Source organism: Oreochromis aureus, linkage group 12 (genome assembly GCF_013358895.1).
Source record: "Oreochromis aureus strain Israel breed Guangdong linkage group 12, ZZ_aureus, whole genome shotgun sequence".
Taxonomy (NCBI): Eukaryota; Metazoa; Chordata; class Actinopteri; order Cichliformes; family Cichlidae; genus Oreochromis; species Oreochromis aureus.
This window is the reverse complement of record NC_052953.1, coordinates 12,274,822-12,289,605: the sequence shown is the minus strand read 5'-3', so window position 1 is coordinate 12,289,605 and position 14,784 is coordinate 12,274,822. Positions and strand designations below refer to the sequence as shown.

The 14,784-nt window shown below is 39.4% G+C and overlaps 1 protein-coding gene across 1 annotated transcript; it reads left to right on the top strand.

The window, feature by feature from the left end:
• Positions 1–1,178: 1,178 nt before the first annotated feature.
• On the top strand, positions 1,179–14,283 carry si:dkeyp-117b11.1 (B-cell linker protein). The gene is made up of 19 exons (XM_031727942.2): positions 1,179–1,258; positions 4,721–4,746; positions 4,858–4,892; positions 4,979–5,016; positions 5,395–5,485; positions 5,579–5,646; positions 5,745–5,760; positions 5,886–5,957; positions 6,910–6,938; positions 7,916–7,955; positions 8,064–8,139; positions 8,344–8,374; positions 8,890–8,926; positions 9,014–9,116; positions 9,580–9,617; positions 9,870–9,913; positions 11,790–11,858; positions 12,199–12,357; positions 12,499–14,283. Exons 1-19 carry the CDS (start codon positions 1,256–1,258, stop codon positions 12,613–12,615), a joined length of 1,092 nt encoding a protein of 363 aa, XP_031583802.1. The 5' UTR covers positions 1,179–1,255; the 3' UTR covers positions 12,616–14,283.
• The last annotated feature ends 501 nt before the right edge of the window (positions 14,284–14,784 follow it).

The following is a 14,784-nucleotide window of genomic DNA, read 5'->3' as shown; positions in this document are numbered from 1 at the left end:
GCTCATTAAACTGGGACAGTAGAAGCCTGGAAAAATGTGGCTGGTCTGCTGAGTTTAAACTGCATTCAGATACCTGGGTCAGAATTTGGCACAAACAACATGACAGCATGGATCCAGCCTGCATTGTATCAATGTTTCAGGCTGCTGCTGGTTTTTTTTTTTTTTCGGCACACTTTATGTTCTTTAGTACCAATTGAGAATTTTTTAAACACCACAGCCCACCTGAGTATCATTGTCAACCATGTCCATCCCCTTATGACCATAGTTTACCAATCCCAGCTGGTTGCTGCATTTATCAGGATACACACCATGTCATGAAGCTCAGACTTTCAAACTGGGTTCTTGAGCATGACCATGAGCTCACTGTACTTGAATGCCCTCCACAGTAACCAGATCTCAATCCACCAGAACACCTTTGGGATGCTTTCGAATGGAAGCTTCACATCATGGATGTGCAACCGACAAATCTGCAGCAACTGTGTGATTCTGTCTTGTAAACATGGACCAAAATCTCTAAGGAACATTTCCAGCACCTTGTTGAATCCATGACACAAGAACTGAATTTATTATGTGATTTGATTTCATTATGTTACAGAAGCAAATGTAATTTTTTACTCTTACAAGCTATATTTTACTTTTACCAATGTAAAGGTATTTGTATTTTAATAATCCAGTGTATTACTACACACCAAATGTGAGTGATGATTCATCAAACATACTGAAGCATTATTTAAACCTTCACTTTCCTAGTTAAAAAAATACAGAATACAGAAGAAATGATACCTTCATTAAAGTTATGATGCCAGCATTTTGTCTCCTGGAGGTTCAATAAAGTAAATAAAAGTATCTCTAACATCACATGCTAAGAGAGGTCCTACCATTTAGTTAGGCGTAATAGCTTCATTAAATGCATATATACCGTGTTAATATTTTATTTTTACAGCATACAAAGAGAATGTCCTTTGCTGCCTGCAACAAATCAGCTATTTCAGTTGGTTATAAGACTGTTAGGTAGGGAAATTTGGAGCCATGTTCGAGCTGTGCAGCAGGTCAGTTAAAGGGAGACATTTGAGCAGCAGGTGAGGCTGTCTCTCTTACTGTTACAGGTAGGAAATGCAAATGAGACCAGCTAGAGCTGATTCACACTGTCTCTGGCTCGCACGCTTTTAATCTATAAAGCCATTTGCATCCAAGGACCGAAACAAAGACATATCCTCATGACTTGAGCTGTGAGACGCGTCCCCAAGTCGTGAAAATGGTAAAGTACGGTTTAATTAAATTTGTCATATTTTGGTTTATGGTCTGATAACTTTAGGTGGAGTGAGAAGTAAGTGAGCAGGTGTTGTCGAGGCCCACTGTAAAACTTCCATGTAGTTATTTTTATCTCACCTTTATTTCTTCTTTGGAGTTCGGCGCGTGGGAAAGATACGACGGCAGAGATCATTTTAAAGATGTGATTGTACGAGAGTTTAAAGGGTAAACAATGAAAATATCCCAGAAAACTAACGTTTAGAGACAAGCTGAAGGTAAATTTTTATCTGCAGGCATCTGTAACGACCAAATAAATGTCCCCTGGCAAATCAAACAAGTTTGTGCGTCGCTTGATGGTTTCCTGAAGTTATTAGATTTTGTTGGATCAAACACTGAGTCACAGTTGGGTTTGGTGCTATTTTTAATTTGCGCTTCAGTTTTACTTCCTGGTTTGAGAAAAATTAAACGACTGTTGTTGTGATCTTTTATACAGTTTAGTGGATATGTTGCCAACTCTCTCGGAGGTTCTTGTAGAGACACCGGCTAACGTTTGAACTGAAATCTTTGCACGTTTAACTCTTTTATGTCTCAACATATTATCTGCTCACACTGTATAAATGATATGGAGCTGCAGAAGTATTTTGGCAACACAAAAAGTCTCTTTGCATATGTGATTCAACAGGGTTCAAGTTCCTCTTGCTTTTAGCAAACAGTTCTTGCAGGTACATTCTTCCGTACGTTAACAAACATTAAACACAAACAAGCTGTTGATGTGTGACTGCAATATAACTAGTGCAGAAAAGGCAGAACATAATCTTTCCCCCTTAAACAAATGTTAAATTTCATGGCACCTGTTTGTGAAGATAGTTTCTGAGATGAAAACTACTTTTTAATTCCTATCAAATATAATTGCTCGTGATAACAGATGAATAGTGTATTATTTGAATAATGCGTGTCTAGTCCTTGTTTGCATCAGATTTCGCTCCACAGCTGCGCAACTTTTTCCTCTTTCCTCCTGTTTACTCCCACGGACTCTGATACCACTTTTTTCAAGTGCTCCGCTTTTTAAAAATCTCTCATCTATGGGTAGCGTTTTAACACTGCTCTTATTTTAAGACAAATCTTAGCATTGTTACTGTAACCGAACTCAGCCTTAAAATGTAGACATGCTTGGGATTAGAGAGAATGCCGTGAATAGCTGACTAGTGATGTACTTCTCCTTTTTTATCACCTTTCCCCTGCTCCTCATTTATCAGGACTGAAACACCTGTTTTCTGAGGTGTTGTGTGCACAGACAGAAAGCGATCTCTCCCTGCCTGTTTATCATCATTTACATTACATCAACACTTCCTCTACAGCTGCCTGACACACTAGGACAAACTCAACTTCCTGATATTACTTTTGTAGTGAATTCCACCGTCTTCTGTAACCTCAGCTGTAAACAGCTACACATAAACTTGAATTTCACAAATATTTTTAGTACACCTTTGTTTCAAAGCTTATTTTTAAAAAGATGTAGCAGCAATCAAAAGCCAGACAGATCATTCATGAGGGTACAGTTGGGAAAAGTTGACATACCCTCATCATGGGCATGAATGTCATGGTAATTTTGGCCTTTTAATGATTTTTTTTAAACTGCTCTTTTTTTCAGGTGGGAATGATTGTATAACATACACATTTAATGACTTTAAAAAAGAAGAATTGGGTGCAAAAGTCCAATTTATTCTAATGCACACAGGGTCAAAAGTATAGAAATATTGATAGACCCCACTGGTATTTGGTTAAATGTTCCAAAGCAAGCTGGACGCCAACCAGATACTTTTGTTAACCATTACCAAGCATATTCTGTTTGGAAGGCTGACCACTCCTCTCGGCAGAGTTAGTGGAGTCCGTCTAAACTAGCTGGCTTCCTGGCACAGACCTGGCTTTTAAGTGTTGCCCACAAATTTTCAGTTGGGTTGCGATCAGAAGGTCAATGTTAGCCCGCTTTATCCAGTCCAAAACCAGTTTTGTTGTGTTTTGAGGATCATTGTCCTGCTGGAACACCCAGCTTAACCAAGTTTCAACTGTCTGCTGTTTGATTTGGAGTGAAGTTGAAGAATTCGTTCTTTATTATTCCAACCACTGTCCGCAAAATGGCCCCAGAGCACAAAGTGTTTGACAGGTGGTACAGTGTCCTTAGTTTTGAAAGCCTCACATTCATCCTCCAAATGTCCTTCCTAATATTGTGGCCAAATTGCTAAATCTTTGTCTCATGTGACCGTAAAACTTAGTTTGCTTGTCCATGTGGGGAGCGGCAAATGTCAGTTGAATTTGACATTTTTGATTTTGCAGCAACGTTTTGTTTTTTCGTCAGCACCCTCTCTGTTCACGGCAATTTGAAACTCACTTCAAACCCAAACCATCACACTTCCAGTAGTTAGTTGTTTGAGCTGATGTGCTGTGTTTGGTTTCCCAAATGTGGCACTGTGCATTATAGGATCGCCACTTTGGTCTTGTTGGTCCATTATTTCACAATATCCTTTGGAAGAAAGAAGAAAGAAAGGTTTTTTCCCTGGCAACTCCTCCAAATGAGCCGTGTGTGTTCAGTTTTTTTTTTTTTTTTTTTTTTTAAATTTGTACTGTTATGAACTTTGACATTTATCATGAAAACTGACACCTGCTGAGTCACAGATGTAGCTCCTGGGATTTGGCCATTTCTCTGAGCTTTGCACAGTCAGACCTTGGAGTGAATTTGCTGGGACATTCATGTCTGGGAAGATCGTGGCATTGTGTTAACACAAACCTGAAAACTGTGAAGAAACAAACTGCCAGAACTTCTGCTTTTACAGAGGTGCTCATACTTGCCCTGTAAAAACTTTCTTTTTATGTGACTTTATGTTTAGGGTGGTGGAAACTGTGAATACAGCCCGGTGTTCTGTAATCATGGGCTTTATGGACAATAAAGGCGGCATGTTTCAGGAAAGAAGAAAAACCAGTTTTAGGTTATCAAGCAAATGATGTCATATAATAATTATCTAATGTGTACAGAAAAAAACAGGAAATGTCTTATAGTGTATGCTTTCATTATACTTTCATATATTATATTGGCAGATAAAAGATTAATATATCTCTGAGAGTAAATTACACCACAAAAACATACGCTACAAACATTTTGAAGCATTTACATCCTGTTTAAAATGATACAGTGATACTTCAGGTGCTACTGTGTTTTTGTCTCCTTTTCTGCAACAAATAAAGCTCCATTGTTATGTGACCTTCCCCAAAGAGGGAAACTGACTCAGACAGACAGATGAAGCTGATAAGTAACTAAAAGTAAATCAGTATTAGCCAGGCATGCAGTTTAAGAATAATGGGCTGTGTCACATAGAGACAGCTAAATATCTGTGTTTCTGTCTCTCTGCATCTACTCGTCTCATGAAATCTGGGTATTTGTTTATTAATTTCTGTGGTTTCTGGTGTTTTTCAGAGTTTCTTTGGAAAACTGAAGAACCTGTGAGTATAATGACCAAGACAGAAATCTCATTCATTCTCATTCTTTCCTGATACAAGCTTATTGTATTAAAGTATGCACTGTCCATGCCTTTTCTCCCTTCTTCCTTTCAGACACACTGGACCTCCAGCTCCTCCTAGGAGGACGGGTGGGATTTGGTTCCACTTTATTAAAGCTGCTTTGATGCCTTTTGTACATCTCTTATGTTTATTCATATATGTTTGTGTCCTACAGATAACAATGCAGCATATGGGTGGCCGGAGGATGAATTTGTAAGTAGGAAGAGAACAAGTTCTTAAATTGCGTGTGTGTGGTTTATAATAGGTTTGTTATATTTTTGTACTTTTTCATTCAAGTCTTGGGTATTTTTTAGGGGCAGGATTTAAATACTGAGTAGGCCAAAAGCAATATGTATTGTGAAGGCAGCTGACTCACAATCAAGCAGACATCCCGGTCTCAATAATAACAATACGTAGCAATGCTTTATCATGATAAAACTAAATAGCTTTACAATATTAGAGCAGGGTACACACTGAACAGAACAGCAGTCTATCTCATGGCAGCCATACTGCTAAAATATTGAAAGTTCTATAGTTTGTTTGGAAATAATTGTTAAGATTGTTAAGAGTAACAACATTTTCTCACGGCAGGATGATGACAATGACATGTATGAAGCTCCTCCCTGTGAGCGACCGGCTGTCAAAGTGCCACCGAGAGAAGTGGAGGAGAACGTTTATCTGGGTAACATCTGAGTCTTTATGCCAAACTTCAGCACAGATACCACAGACAGTGAAAAACTGTCTTTTCCCCTGAAATTCTTTCTACCTTTTGCAGAGAGGACATCCAAACCCGGTGTAACACCGAGGCAGGTTGCACCTCCACCCAGACCAAGCAAATTCTCGGTAATACAAGCTCAGCGTCTATTTCTTTGTGCCTGTCAACATAGATGTTTTACCATGTTGTAACTGTTTTTTTCATTCGGAAACCTTTGCAACGGAAGGATGCCATCAGCAAACGTAAGTAACTCACCTCTGTTTAATGATTTTTTAAAATCTCATCAGTCCTTTTTTCATTTCCTGCATTTTTATGCTTTCAGTTGTGTACTTTAATGAATCACATAAATACATTTATCTCTCTCCAGCACCTGAGGTCATTAGAAGTGATAAGCCAGGGAGGAAGAAGATGCCGCTTCAGACAGTCCCTGTAGAGGAAGGTAATCAGTACCAACACAAAGTATTATTTTAAAGGAAGAGTGCACCAGAGTGTAACTGAGTGAAAACTGACTGAGAGGAAGATTCTTTAAGGGGTGATAGGGTGGGTGCTTCTACTACTACTACTTATAATAATAATAATATTAATGAAGACTATAATATGTTTATGAGTTTATTAGCCATGTGGTATTTCCAGAAGCTGCTTGATAAACTCAGGTTGCTAAACACTAGTAGCCTGTGCCTGATTTTCCAGCAGCAACATAATTTGCACCTGAGACCAAAACAAAGAGGAGAGTGCCACCTGCTGTAGTGCCACTGAGCTGCACCTTAAACACTACAAAATAACATGCAAGAAACCAAAAACTGCAGGGCTCAGAACAACCTTCTGCATTTCAAAATTATGAATATCTCATTTTTTTTCCTTTCAATCTACACTCAAATACATTCACTCAAATAGGTTTAGATACTTAAAATTGTGGATATTTCTCAGTATTATATTAATCATATTACATACGGTGTTTTCTTTTAATAATTTTGGGTTGGGAAAATGCTTTTAAGCAGAAGGAGTTTTTCCATTTCTCACCCCAGTTTGTATTGATGCATCTCTTATGGAAATGAAGAGCTTCAGCTGACATAGATTGCTGTGTAAAACAGGAAAACGACCAGCATGTTGATGCTAATATTTAGTGAAGTAGAAAAAAAATCTGAAAATTTAAACAGGCCTATTTTTTATTTGAATATTGTGTATTTTAAGTATGTTCATAGGTAATAGATTTGTGGTAGTCACTTTCATCGCTGGTGCTGTGTCGTAAACAGACGACTAACTTAAGGATTATTCTATTAACTTACTGAATGGGTGCTTCATTCTGTGTGCACATGCTGGTAAGCATCACCACTGTATATTTGTGATATGGCAACACAGATCACTAGTAGTTTTTTTTTTCTGCATTTCAGATGTGTACCTGGATCCAACTGAAGAAGCGGTGACTTTAACATTATTATGTTTTCTTTTGCATGGCAAGCGGGTGACAGGTGTCATGTATAGAATTAGTGATGTTAACAGGGTGGTTGATTAGAAGCCTAAGTCTCATTATATTTGTAATACTAGTGGAACTAGTCACACTTGCATTTGATGCTGGCTGGACAGCTGAATGTTAGGCCAGCTGGATCAGTCACAGCTGGATTACCGGAAAGTCCAAAGAATGAGGGCACCTTTTTTTTCTCTTCCTACAGGGCTCACTTTAAACGAGGGATGTTTTAATAGTGTATGCCTGCATATACTAATACTAAACACAATATAGAAGATAGAAACTCTTTTGTGTGTAATAATATACACACAAAAGAGTTTCTATCTCAGTCTGAGTGTTTGTGTAGGAGGTGCAAGGAGTCACCCACGACATGTCTGCACTCAGAGGGGGCTGTTGTTTCATAAGGACCTTTTATAAGCAGTCGGTTGTCTTCTGCTACACTAACAAGAACACATAAATTTACCAATACCCATGCATCTTCTTCTGGATGGATGGGTATTCTGGGGCTGGAGCCTATCCCAGCTACCATAGGGGAAGAGGCAGGGTACACCCTGAACGGGTTGCCAGTGTGTCACGGGACACGGCAATTTGCACGCACATTCACACCCATGGGCAATTTAGAATCACCACATAACCTAAACCCACTGACTGCATGTTTGTCTGTAGTAGCCAGAAAGAACCCACACAAACATGGGGAGAACATGCAAAGTCCACACAGATGGTGGAGTCAAACCCCGGACTGTCTTAGTGTGAAGCAACAGAGCTAACCATGCCTAGATAAACATTTACATGAACATTAAATCTTAGATAAGTCACTAATACCAAAAGCCAAATGCTCACTGCACAGCTGCATGAATGTAATTTGATGTTTTCTTCTGTATGGAGAAGGTTAATGCCCCTTTGCATGTCATATTTGTTGGTTTGCGTTACAGGAGGATGATGATGATGACCTTTATTTAGAACCAGAAGCAGGTAAGTTCAAACACACTACATAGGCACTAGTTCTGAGGCATTGATTACAAGTTTGTATGAAAGTGTTTGAAAACCAGAAGTTACTTTTACTTTCCCCCCTCTCTCCAGCTTGCTCTCCTCCCCCGCGTGGGCCCATGAAGATGCCTCCGTCTCCCAGGACACCGGCACCTGCTCATATACCCTTGTAAGTTCATCTCACTCTGTTTCAAAGCAGCTTTCATCCTATTTGCAGGCAAGCTATGATACAATATGTCTTTATAGCTTTGCATTCTAGACAATGATGTGCGTGTTTTTTTAATGCAAATATGGTATTTATAATAGGGACATTATGTTTTAAAGTCCTGGTTAGTAAATATGCAATAAACATTAGCCCTCTCACTGTCTGCAGAAAGAAGCCTTCAATCCCCAGAGATAAGTCTGTGAGTGTGTCTATTAATCTCTGTGCTTCATCTTTAATTATCTTATGCTAAGCTGGGTCCTGATTTAAAGTAAGCTGTCATGATGGGGCGATCGTGGCTCAAGAGTTGGGAGTTCGCCTTGTAATCGGAAGGTTACCGGTTCGAGCCCCGGCTTGGACAGTCTCGGTCGTTGTGTCCTTGGGCAAGACACTTCACCCGTTGCCTACTGGTGGTGGTCAGAGGGCCCGGTGGCGCCAGTGTCTGGCAGCCTCGCCTCTGTCAGTGCGCCCCAGGGTGGCTGTGGCTACATCGTAGCTTGCCATCACCAGTGTGTGAATGTGTGCGTGAATGGGTGAATGACTGGATATGTAAAGCGCTTTGGGGTCCTTAGGGACCAGAAAGGCGCTATATAAATACAGGCCATTTACCATTTACCATGATACAAGCTGAGTTTTAAATTCTATATTCCCATTTCCAGTGTCTGAAATTAAACTTACAGGTATGACACAGCAGTAACATTTATTCCCTTTTTTCAGAATTTTGTTTTGCCTCCGTTAGAGGACAGAAAAAGAGGTCAGAACCACATCTTCCTTGCTAATTAAATAAATCCAGACAGATCACGCTCAAAAGATATAAGGAGTACATACATTGCTTCTATAGGTCCTTCGGCAGAAGAGCGACGTCCCACTTTTGCAAAACCACCTCCACCAATTCCTGGTGCTAAGCCGCATCTGCCACCAAACATGAAGGAACCTAAAGCCAGGTAAGAGCTGACAAATACAAAGAATTTGTGCATCTATATATATTGTGCAATTTGTGACTAAAACATTCTGGGAACACACACACACACACACACACACACACACACACACACACACACACATATATATATATATATATATATATATATATATATATATATATATATATATATATATATATATATATATATATATATATATATATATATATATATATATGCCAAAAACTGTGACAGGACTTCTGTCATTCATGATAGATATACTTGATGTGTATTTCACAGATTGTAAGCCAACAAGTAATTTACAACAGTTTAAATACAGGCAATGATTTTTGGGGTGGATTATCACTTTTTGGCACAGCACCTGATCCTGAGGTTACCACTAGAGCCGACCCCCATCCACAAGACCTGCAAGTGTGTGCATCTCAGTTAGTGTCTAATGTTAGCCTTCTTTTCTATTTTCCAGCCCTCCAAATCCTCCAATACCAGACACTAAGCCTGTGGGTAAGCTCAGTTTTCTTTTTTAAGTCTCTATTAAATCCAAAGGGACAACTGATGATCATTTTGAGTATATTTATATTTGCACTTTGATGTAATCCAAACACAGTTTTCATCATACTTAAAAAAAAAAGAAAAAAGAAAACAAAAAAAGCAACAACAAAAAAAAAACCAACCAGAAAAACATCTGACTGTTGCCAAATACAGATTTCCCATGAACTTGTGCTTGACAAGTAACTTATCTTTATGTCTTTTAAGCCTCCCATGGTGGTATGAGGGTAACCAGACAAAACAGCCTAGAGGTAAGAGGTGAACTGTTACTTAGCTAAAAAATACTTACACAATGATGTGAAAACCAAAAATCCTGAATTCAAAAGACCCCCCCCCCCCAAAAAACCCCCAAAACAAAAAACAAAACAAAACAATTAGTCTCTTATTAAGGAAAAAAATCTCTCTCTATACACGTATATCATTCTTAGTGTAGTGGTTTACACATTCACTTGTCGAAGGAGACACAGACCCTGTAGGTTTGTTTCAGGAATGGGCGGTCATATACAGGGAGTGCAGAATTATTAGGCAAGTTGTATTTTTGAGGAATAATTTTATTATTGAACAACAACCATGTTCTCAATGAACCCAAAAAACTCATTAATATCAAAGCTGAATGTTTTTGGAAGTAGTTTTTAGTTTTAGCTATTTTAGGGGGATATCTGTGTGTGCAGGTGACTATTACTGTGCATAATTATTAGGCAACTTAACAAAAACAAATATATACCCATTTCAATTATTTATTTTACCAGTGAAACCAATATAACATCTCCACATTCACAAATATACATTTCTGACATTCAAAAACAAAACAAAAACAAATCAGCGACCAATATAGCCACCTTTCTTTGCAAGGACACTCAAAAGCCTGCCATCCATGGATTCTGTCAGTGTTTTGATCTGTTCACCATCAACATTGCGTGCAGCAGCAACCACAGCCTCCCAGACACTGTTCAGAGAGGTGTACTGTTTTCTCTCCTTGTAAATCTCACATTTGATGATGGACCACAGGTTCTCAATGGGGTTCAGATCAGGTGAACAAGGAGGCCATGTCATTAGTTTTCCTTCTTTTATACCCTTTCTTGCCAGCCACGCTGTGGAGTACTTGGACGCGTGTGATGGAGCATTGTCCTGCATGAAAATCATGTTTTTCTTGAAGGATGCAGACTTCTTCCTGTACCACTGCTTGAAGAAGGTGTCTTCCAGAAACTGGCAGTAGGACTGGGAGTTGAGCTTGACTCCATCCTCAACCCGAAAAGGCCCCACAAGCTCATCTTTGATGATACCAGCCCAAACCAGTACTCCACCTCCACCTTGCTGGCGTCTGAGTCGGACTGGAGCTCTCTGCCCTTTACCAATCCAGCCACGGGCCCATCCATCTGGCCCATCAAGACTCACTCTCATTTCATCAGTCCATAAAACCTTAGAAAAATCAGTCTTGAGATATTTCTTGGCCCAGTCTTGACGTTTCAGCTTGTGTGTCTTGTTCAGTGGTGGTCGCTCTTTCAGCCTTTCTTACCTTGGCCATGTCTCTGAGTATTGCACACCTTGTGCTTTTGGGCACTCCAGTGATGTTGCAGCTCTGAAATATGGCCAAACTGGTGGCAAGTGGCATCTTGGCAGCTGCACGCTTGACTTTTCTCAGTTCATGGGCAGTTATTTTGCGCCTTGGTTTTTCCACACGCTTCTTGCGACCCTGTTGACTATTTTGAATGAAACGCTTGATTGTTCGATGATCACGCTTCAGAAGCTTTGCAATTTTAAGACTGCTGCATCCCTCTGCAAGATATCTCACTATTTTTGACTTTTCTGAGCCTGTCAAGTCCTTCTTTTGACCCATTTTGCCAAAGGAAAGGAAGTTGCCTAATAATTATGCACACCTGATATAGGGTGTTGATGTCATTAGACCACACCCCTTCTCATTACAGAGATGCACATCACCTAATATGCTTAATTGGTAGTAGGCTTTCGAGCCTATACAGCTTGGAGTAAGACAACATGCATGAAGAGGATGATGTGGACAAAATACTCATTTGCCTAATAATTCTGCACTTCCTGTATAAAAACAATCTTGCATTGAAGTGGGTTTGATTCTCTTATCGATATATCTGCTGTATGTTTATATCTCAGGATAGAGAATGGTTTGCTGGTGACTGCAACAGAAAGACAGCAGAGGATCTCTTACAGAGAATCAACAAGGTAAACCTGGTAGTTTTAAAGTGATATAAAAAGATAATGATGGTATGTCTCGCTGAAACTCAAACATAAAACTCAAACAAAAGCTAAACCTGAGTCAGACAGCTTCAGGGCTCCATGGCAGTGATTTATTTTCCATTTCCTCCACTTACTCTCCCTGATGCATGTAGAGTCTTTTTACATTCCCCCAATTCATTCCAAGATTCATCCATTTATCAGTTTTTGTTATAGCCTGCATTCTTATCATATCTTATCATATCTATCAAAGTTTCCTAAGATGTTCTTTTACATCTAGTTTTATTTATTAGATTTTCCTCCTCTCCTCCCTTTCTCCTCATTGCAGGACGGTGCCTTTCTCATCCGATACAGCTCTGCCCAGAGCACGCACCAGCCCTACACCCTTGCTGTGCTTTACCAGGAGAAGGTGTACAACATTCCCATTCGCTTCCTGGTGGAAACTAAAGCCTATGCTCTTGGAAAGGAAGGCAAAAAGAACGAAGAGGTGAAAGCAAATAAGACTGATTTTAAAGGGAGGAAGGAAAAGACAAAGCAGGATAGAAAAATTCAGGAGTTACTGTAGCCTATGAAGAATTTCAGGCATAATTTAATCACACTTCTCTCTTTATCTTCTGCTTACTCTTAGACTTTCAACAGCCTGGATGAAATGATTTCTTACCACAAGAATAACCAACTGCTGCTGATTGACAGCAAGAGCCAGGCCAAGCACACAGCACATTTAACCCACCCTGTACGCACTTAAAACTACACTGCAACTACCTGTTCAGACGAATCATGAGGATAATGGCACAGTCACTCACTGCAGGGCTACTGGGTGTCAATCCCAGAAATGCAGTTTCATCTTTATGGAATCTATAACACAGTAAAAGTACTTTTTTTTTTTTTTTCGTTTTAAATAAGTGAAAGGAGACAGGGTAACTTTCAGTGCACAGAGGTGTCGAAAATCCTCAGTGACACACAGCTGCCTCAAGATAGCATGAAGTTCAGAGCTCATCAACTTCGGTGCCTGTTTGCACCATATTGTCATCGTAATGAATAGTTAACTGTTGATGGTAGGCTCTTAAAAAAGGAAACTGTGCCATTCAGTTTCTGTACCAGTCGTGCTGTGAGGATGTTTAGCCTTACTGTCATCATTTTAAAAAATACAAACTGTAAAGTTCTGCTGTTATGAAGCATTAAAATGTCTCAAGAGCTTCACAGAATGCAGCTAATATATATATATATATATATATATATATATATATATATATCTCTTTCCTGCTCATTCATATTACAATACTTATGTGTGATGCACCACTGAGATAAATATCTGTATGCACTACGAGTTTTAATTTAAGTGTGTATCTTTCCATTTGGTTATTTTAATGACTTTGACCTATTATATTATGCTGTACTCTGCCTTTTCAGTGTATTGTTGTAGAAATTTGTGCAAAACAGACAAAAACTTTACATTTGACCATTTTCTTAACTTCCTCATACACTTATCTATGTTTACTACTAGTCTTTAATAACCACGATTTGCCCTAGATCCCATAACTGAAAATAAGTCTTTATTTGGAGTTTCTGTGATTTCTGTTATTATTTCAGAGAGTTAAGTACATTGCAAATGACTGATGTTACTTGAAGTCCTTTAAGTAAACTCAGAAACCTGAATGTTTAAAATCTTTGCTTGTGGTATATCCTGGTTTCTGTGGGTGGATGAGAGCTGCATGCAGCTGCCGACCACACACTGGTGGTTTCACATGCTTCCTGTGAGGGTTAATCATAAAACCAAACCTAAAACCACCTGGTAGAATAATTAGTGTGATACTGTATAAAGAAGTCAGGAGTCTCCCAGCTCCCAGTTTGCATATGTGAGACAGCTCTACTTTTAAAGCTGTAATAAACTTTATTAAAAAGAAAGCTTTTATTTGGGGCTGGATCAGGTGACCCTGAGCCATGTCTTAGTTATGCTGCAATAGACTCGACCTGCTGTGTGTGTGTGTGTGTGTGTGTGTGTGTGGGTGTGTGGGTGGGTGGGTGGGTGGGGGGGTCTTTTCATGTTGCACTGAGACTTTCTTCTTCACTTGCAGCTTTTCTTTTTCAATGTGCTTATACACCACTATTGCATTTAACCATTATCAGTGATTAAACTCTGTCTCCAACTGTGTGCAGAACCTCCTTGAGTCTGGTTTTGGACTGAAGGTTCTTCCTGCTTTTACGGTGTTTTTCCTTCCTACACTCACCAGGTGCTTGGTCACAGATTTTTGTCTAATTCGTGTTTCTTTCTAATATTGTAGATAAAAGAATAAAATATGGTGGTGAGACCTGCTATGATGTGTTATGTTTTGTTTGGAGATGGCGGCACTGATAAATAGACAGAAGGCCAAGCTGGACGTGGCAGACTTGGAGAAGTTTTTCATTGGGTGTGAGCAGAATGGACAAGATTAGGTATGAATACATCAGCGTGACAGTAGTTTGGAGACAAAGTTAGAGAGACTAGGCTGAGATGGTTTGGATGTGTGCAGAGGAGGTATGGTGGATATGTTGGATAAAGGATGCGGAATATGAAGCACCAGGCAGGAGGAAAAGAGGGAAAACCTCAGAGAAAGTTCATGGATGTGAAGGAGGACATGCAGAGGGTTGACAGAGGAGCATTCTCAGGATAGGATTAGATTGAGGCAGATGATTCGCTGGGGCGACCCCTAAAGGGAGCAGCCAAAAGAAGAAGACAAAGAAGAATCATTAGTATGTGATTTATCAACAAAAGTGTCAATTTACATTATAGATGAAACACTGAAATTACCTGCATTGCATGGATTAGATGCAATGCAACGTTTTAGCCTATGTATGTAATGCACCTATACGTGGTGCAGTTACATATGACACTCATATCCTAGCTTAACAGTCCAGGCATCATCATGTTTCTGCG

Bases quoted from the DNA above. Each gene is read 5' to 3' on its own strand.
- si:dkeyp-117b11.1 (XM_031727942.2), top strand. The intron at 5,017-5,394 runs GTAAGTAGGAAG...TTCTCACGGCAG, and splicing joins GGTGGCCGGAGGATGAATTT to GATGATGACAATGACATGTA. The intron at 11,859-12,198 runs GTAAACCTGGTA...TCCTCATTGCAG, and splicing joins TCTTACAGAGAATCAACAAG to GACGGTGCCTTTCTCATCCG.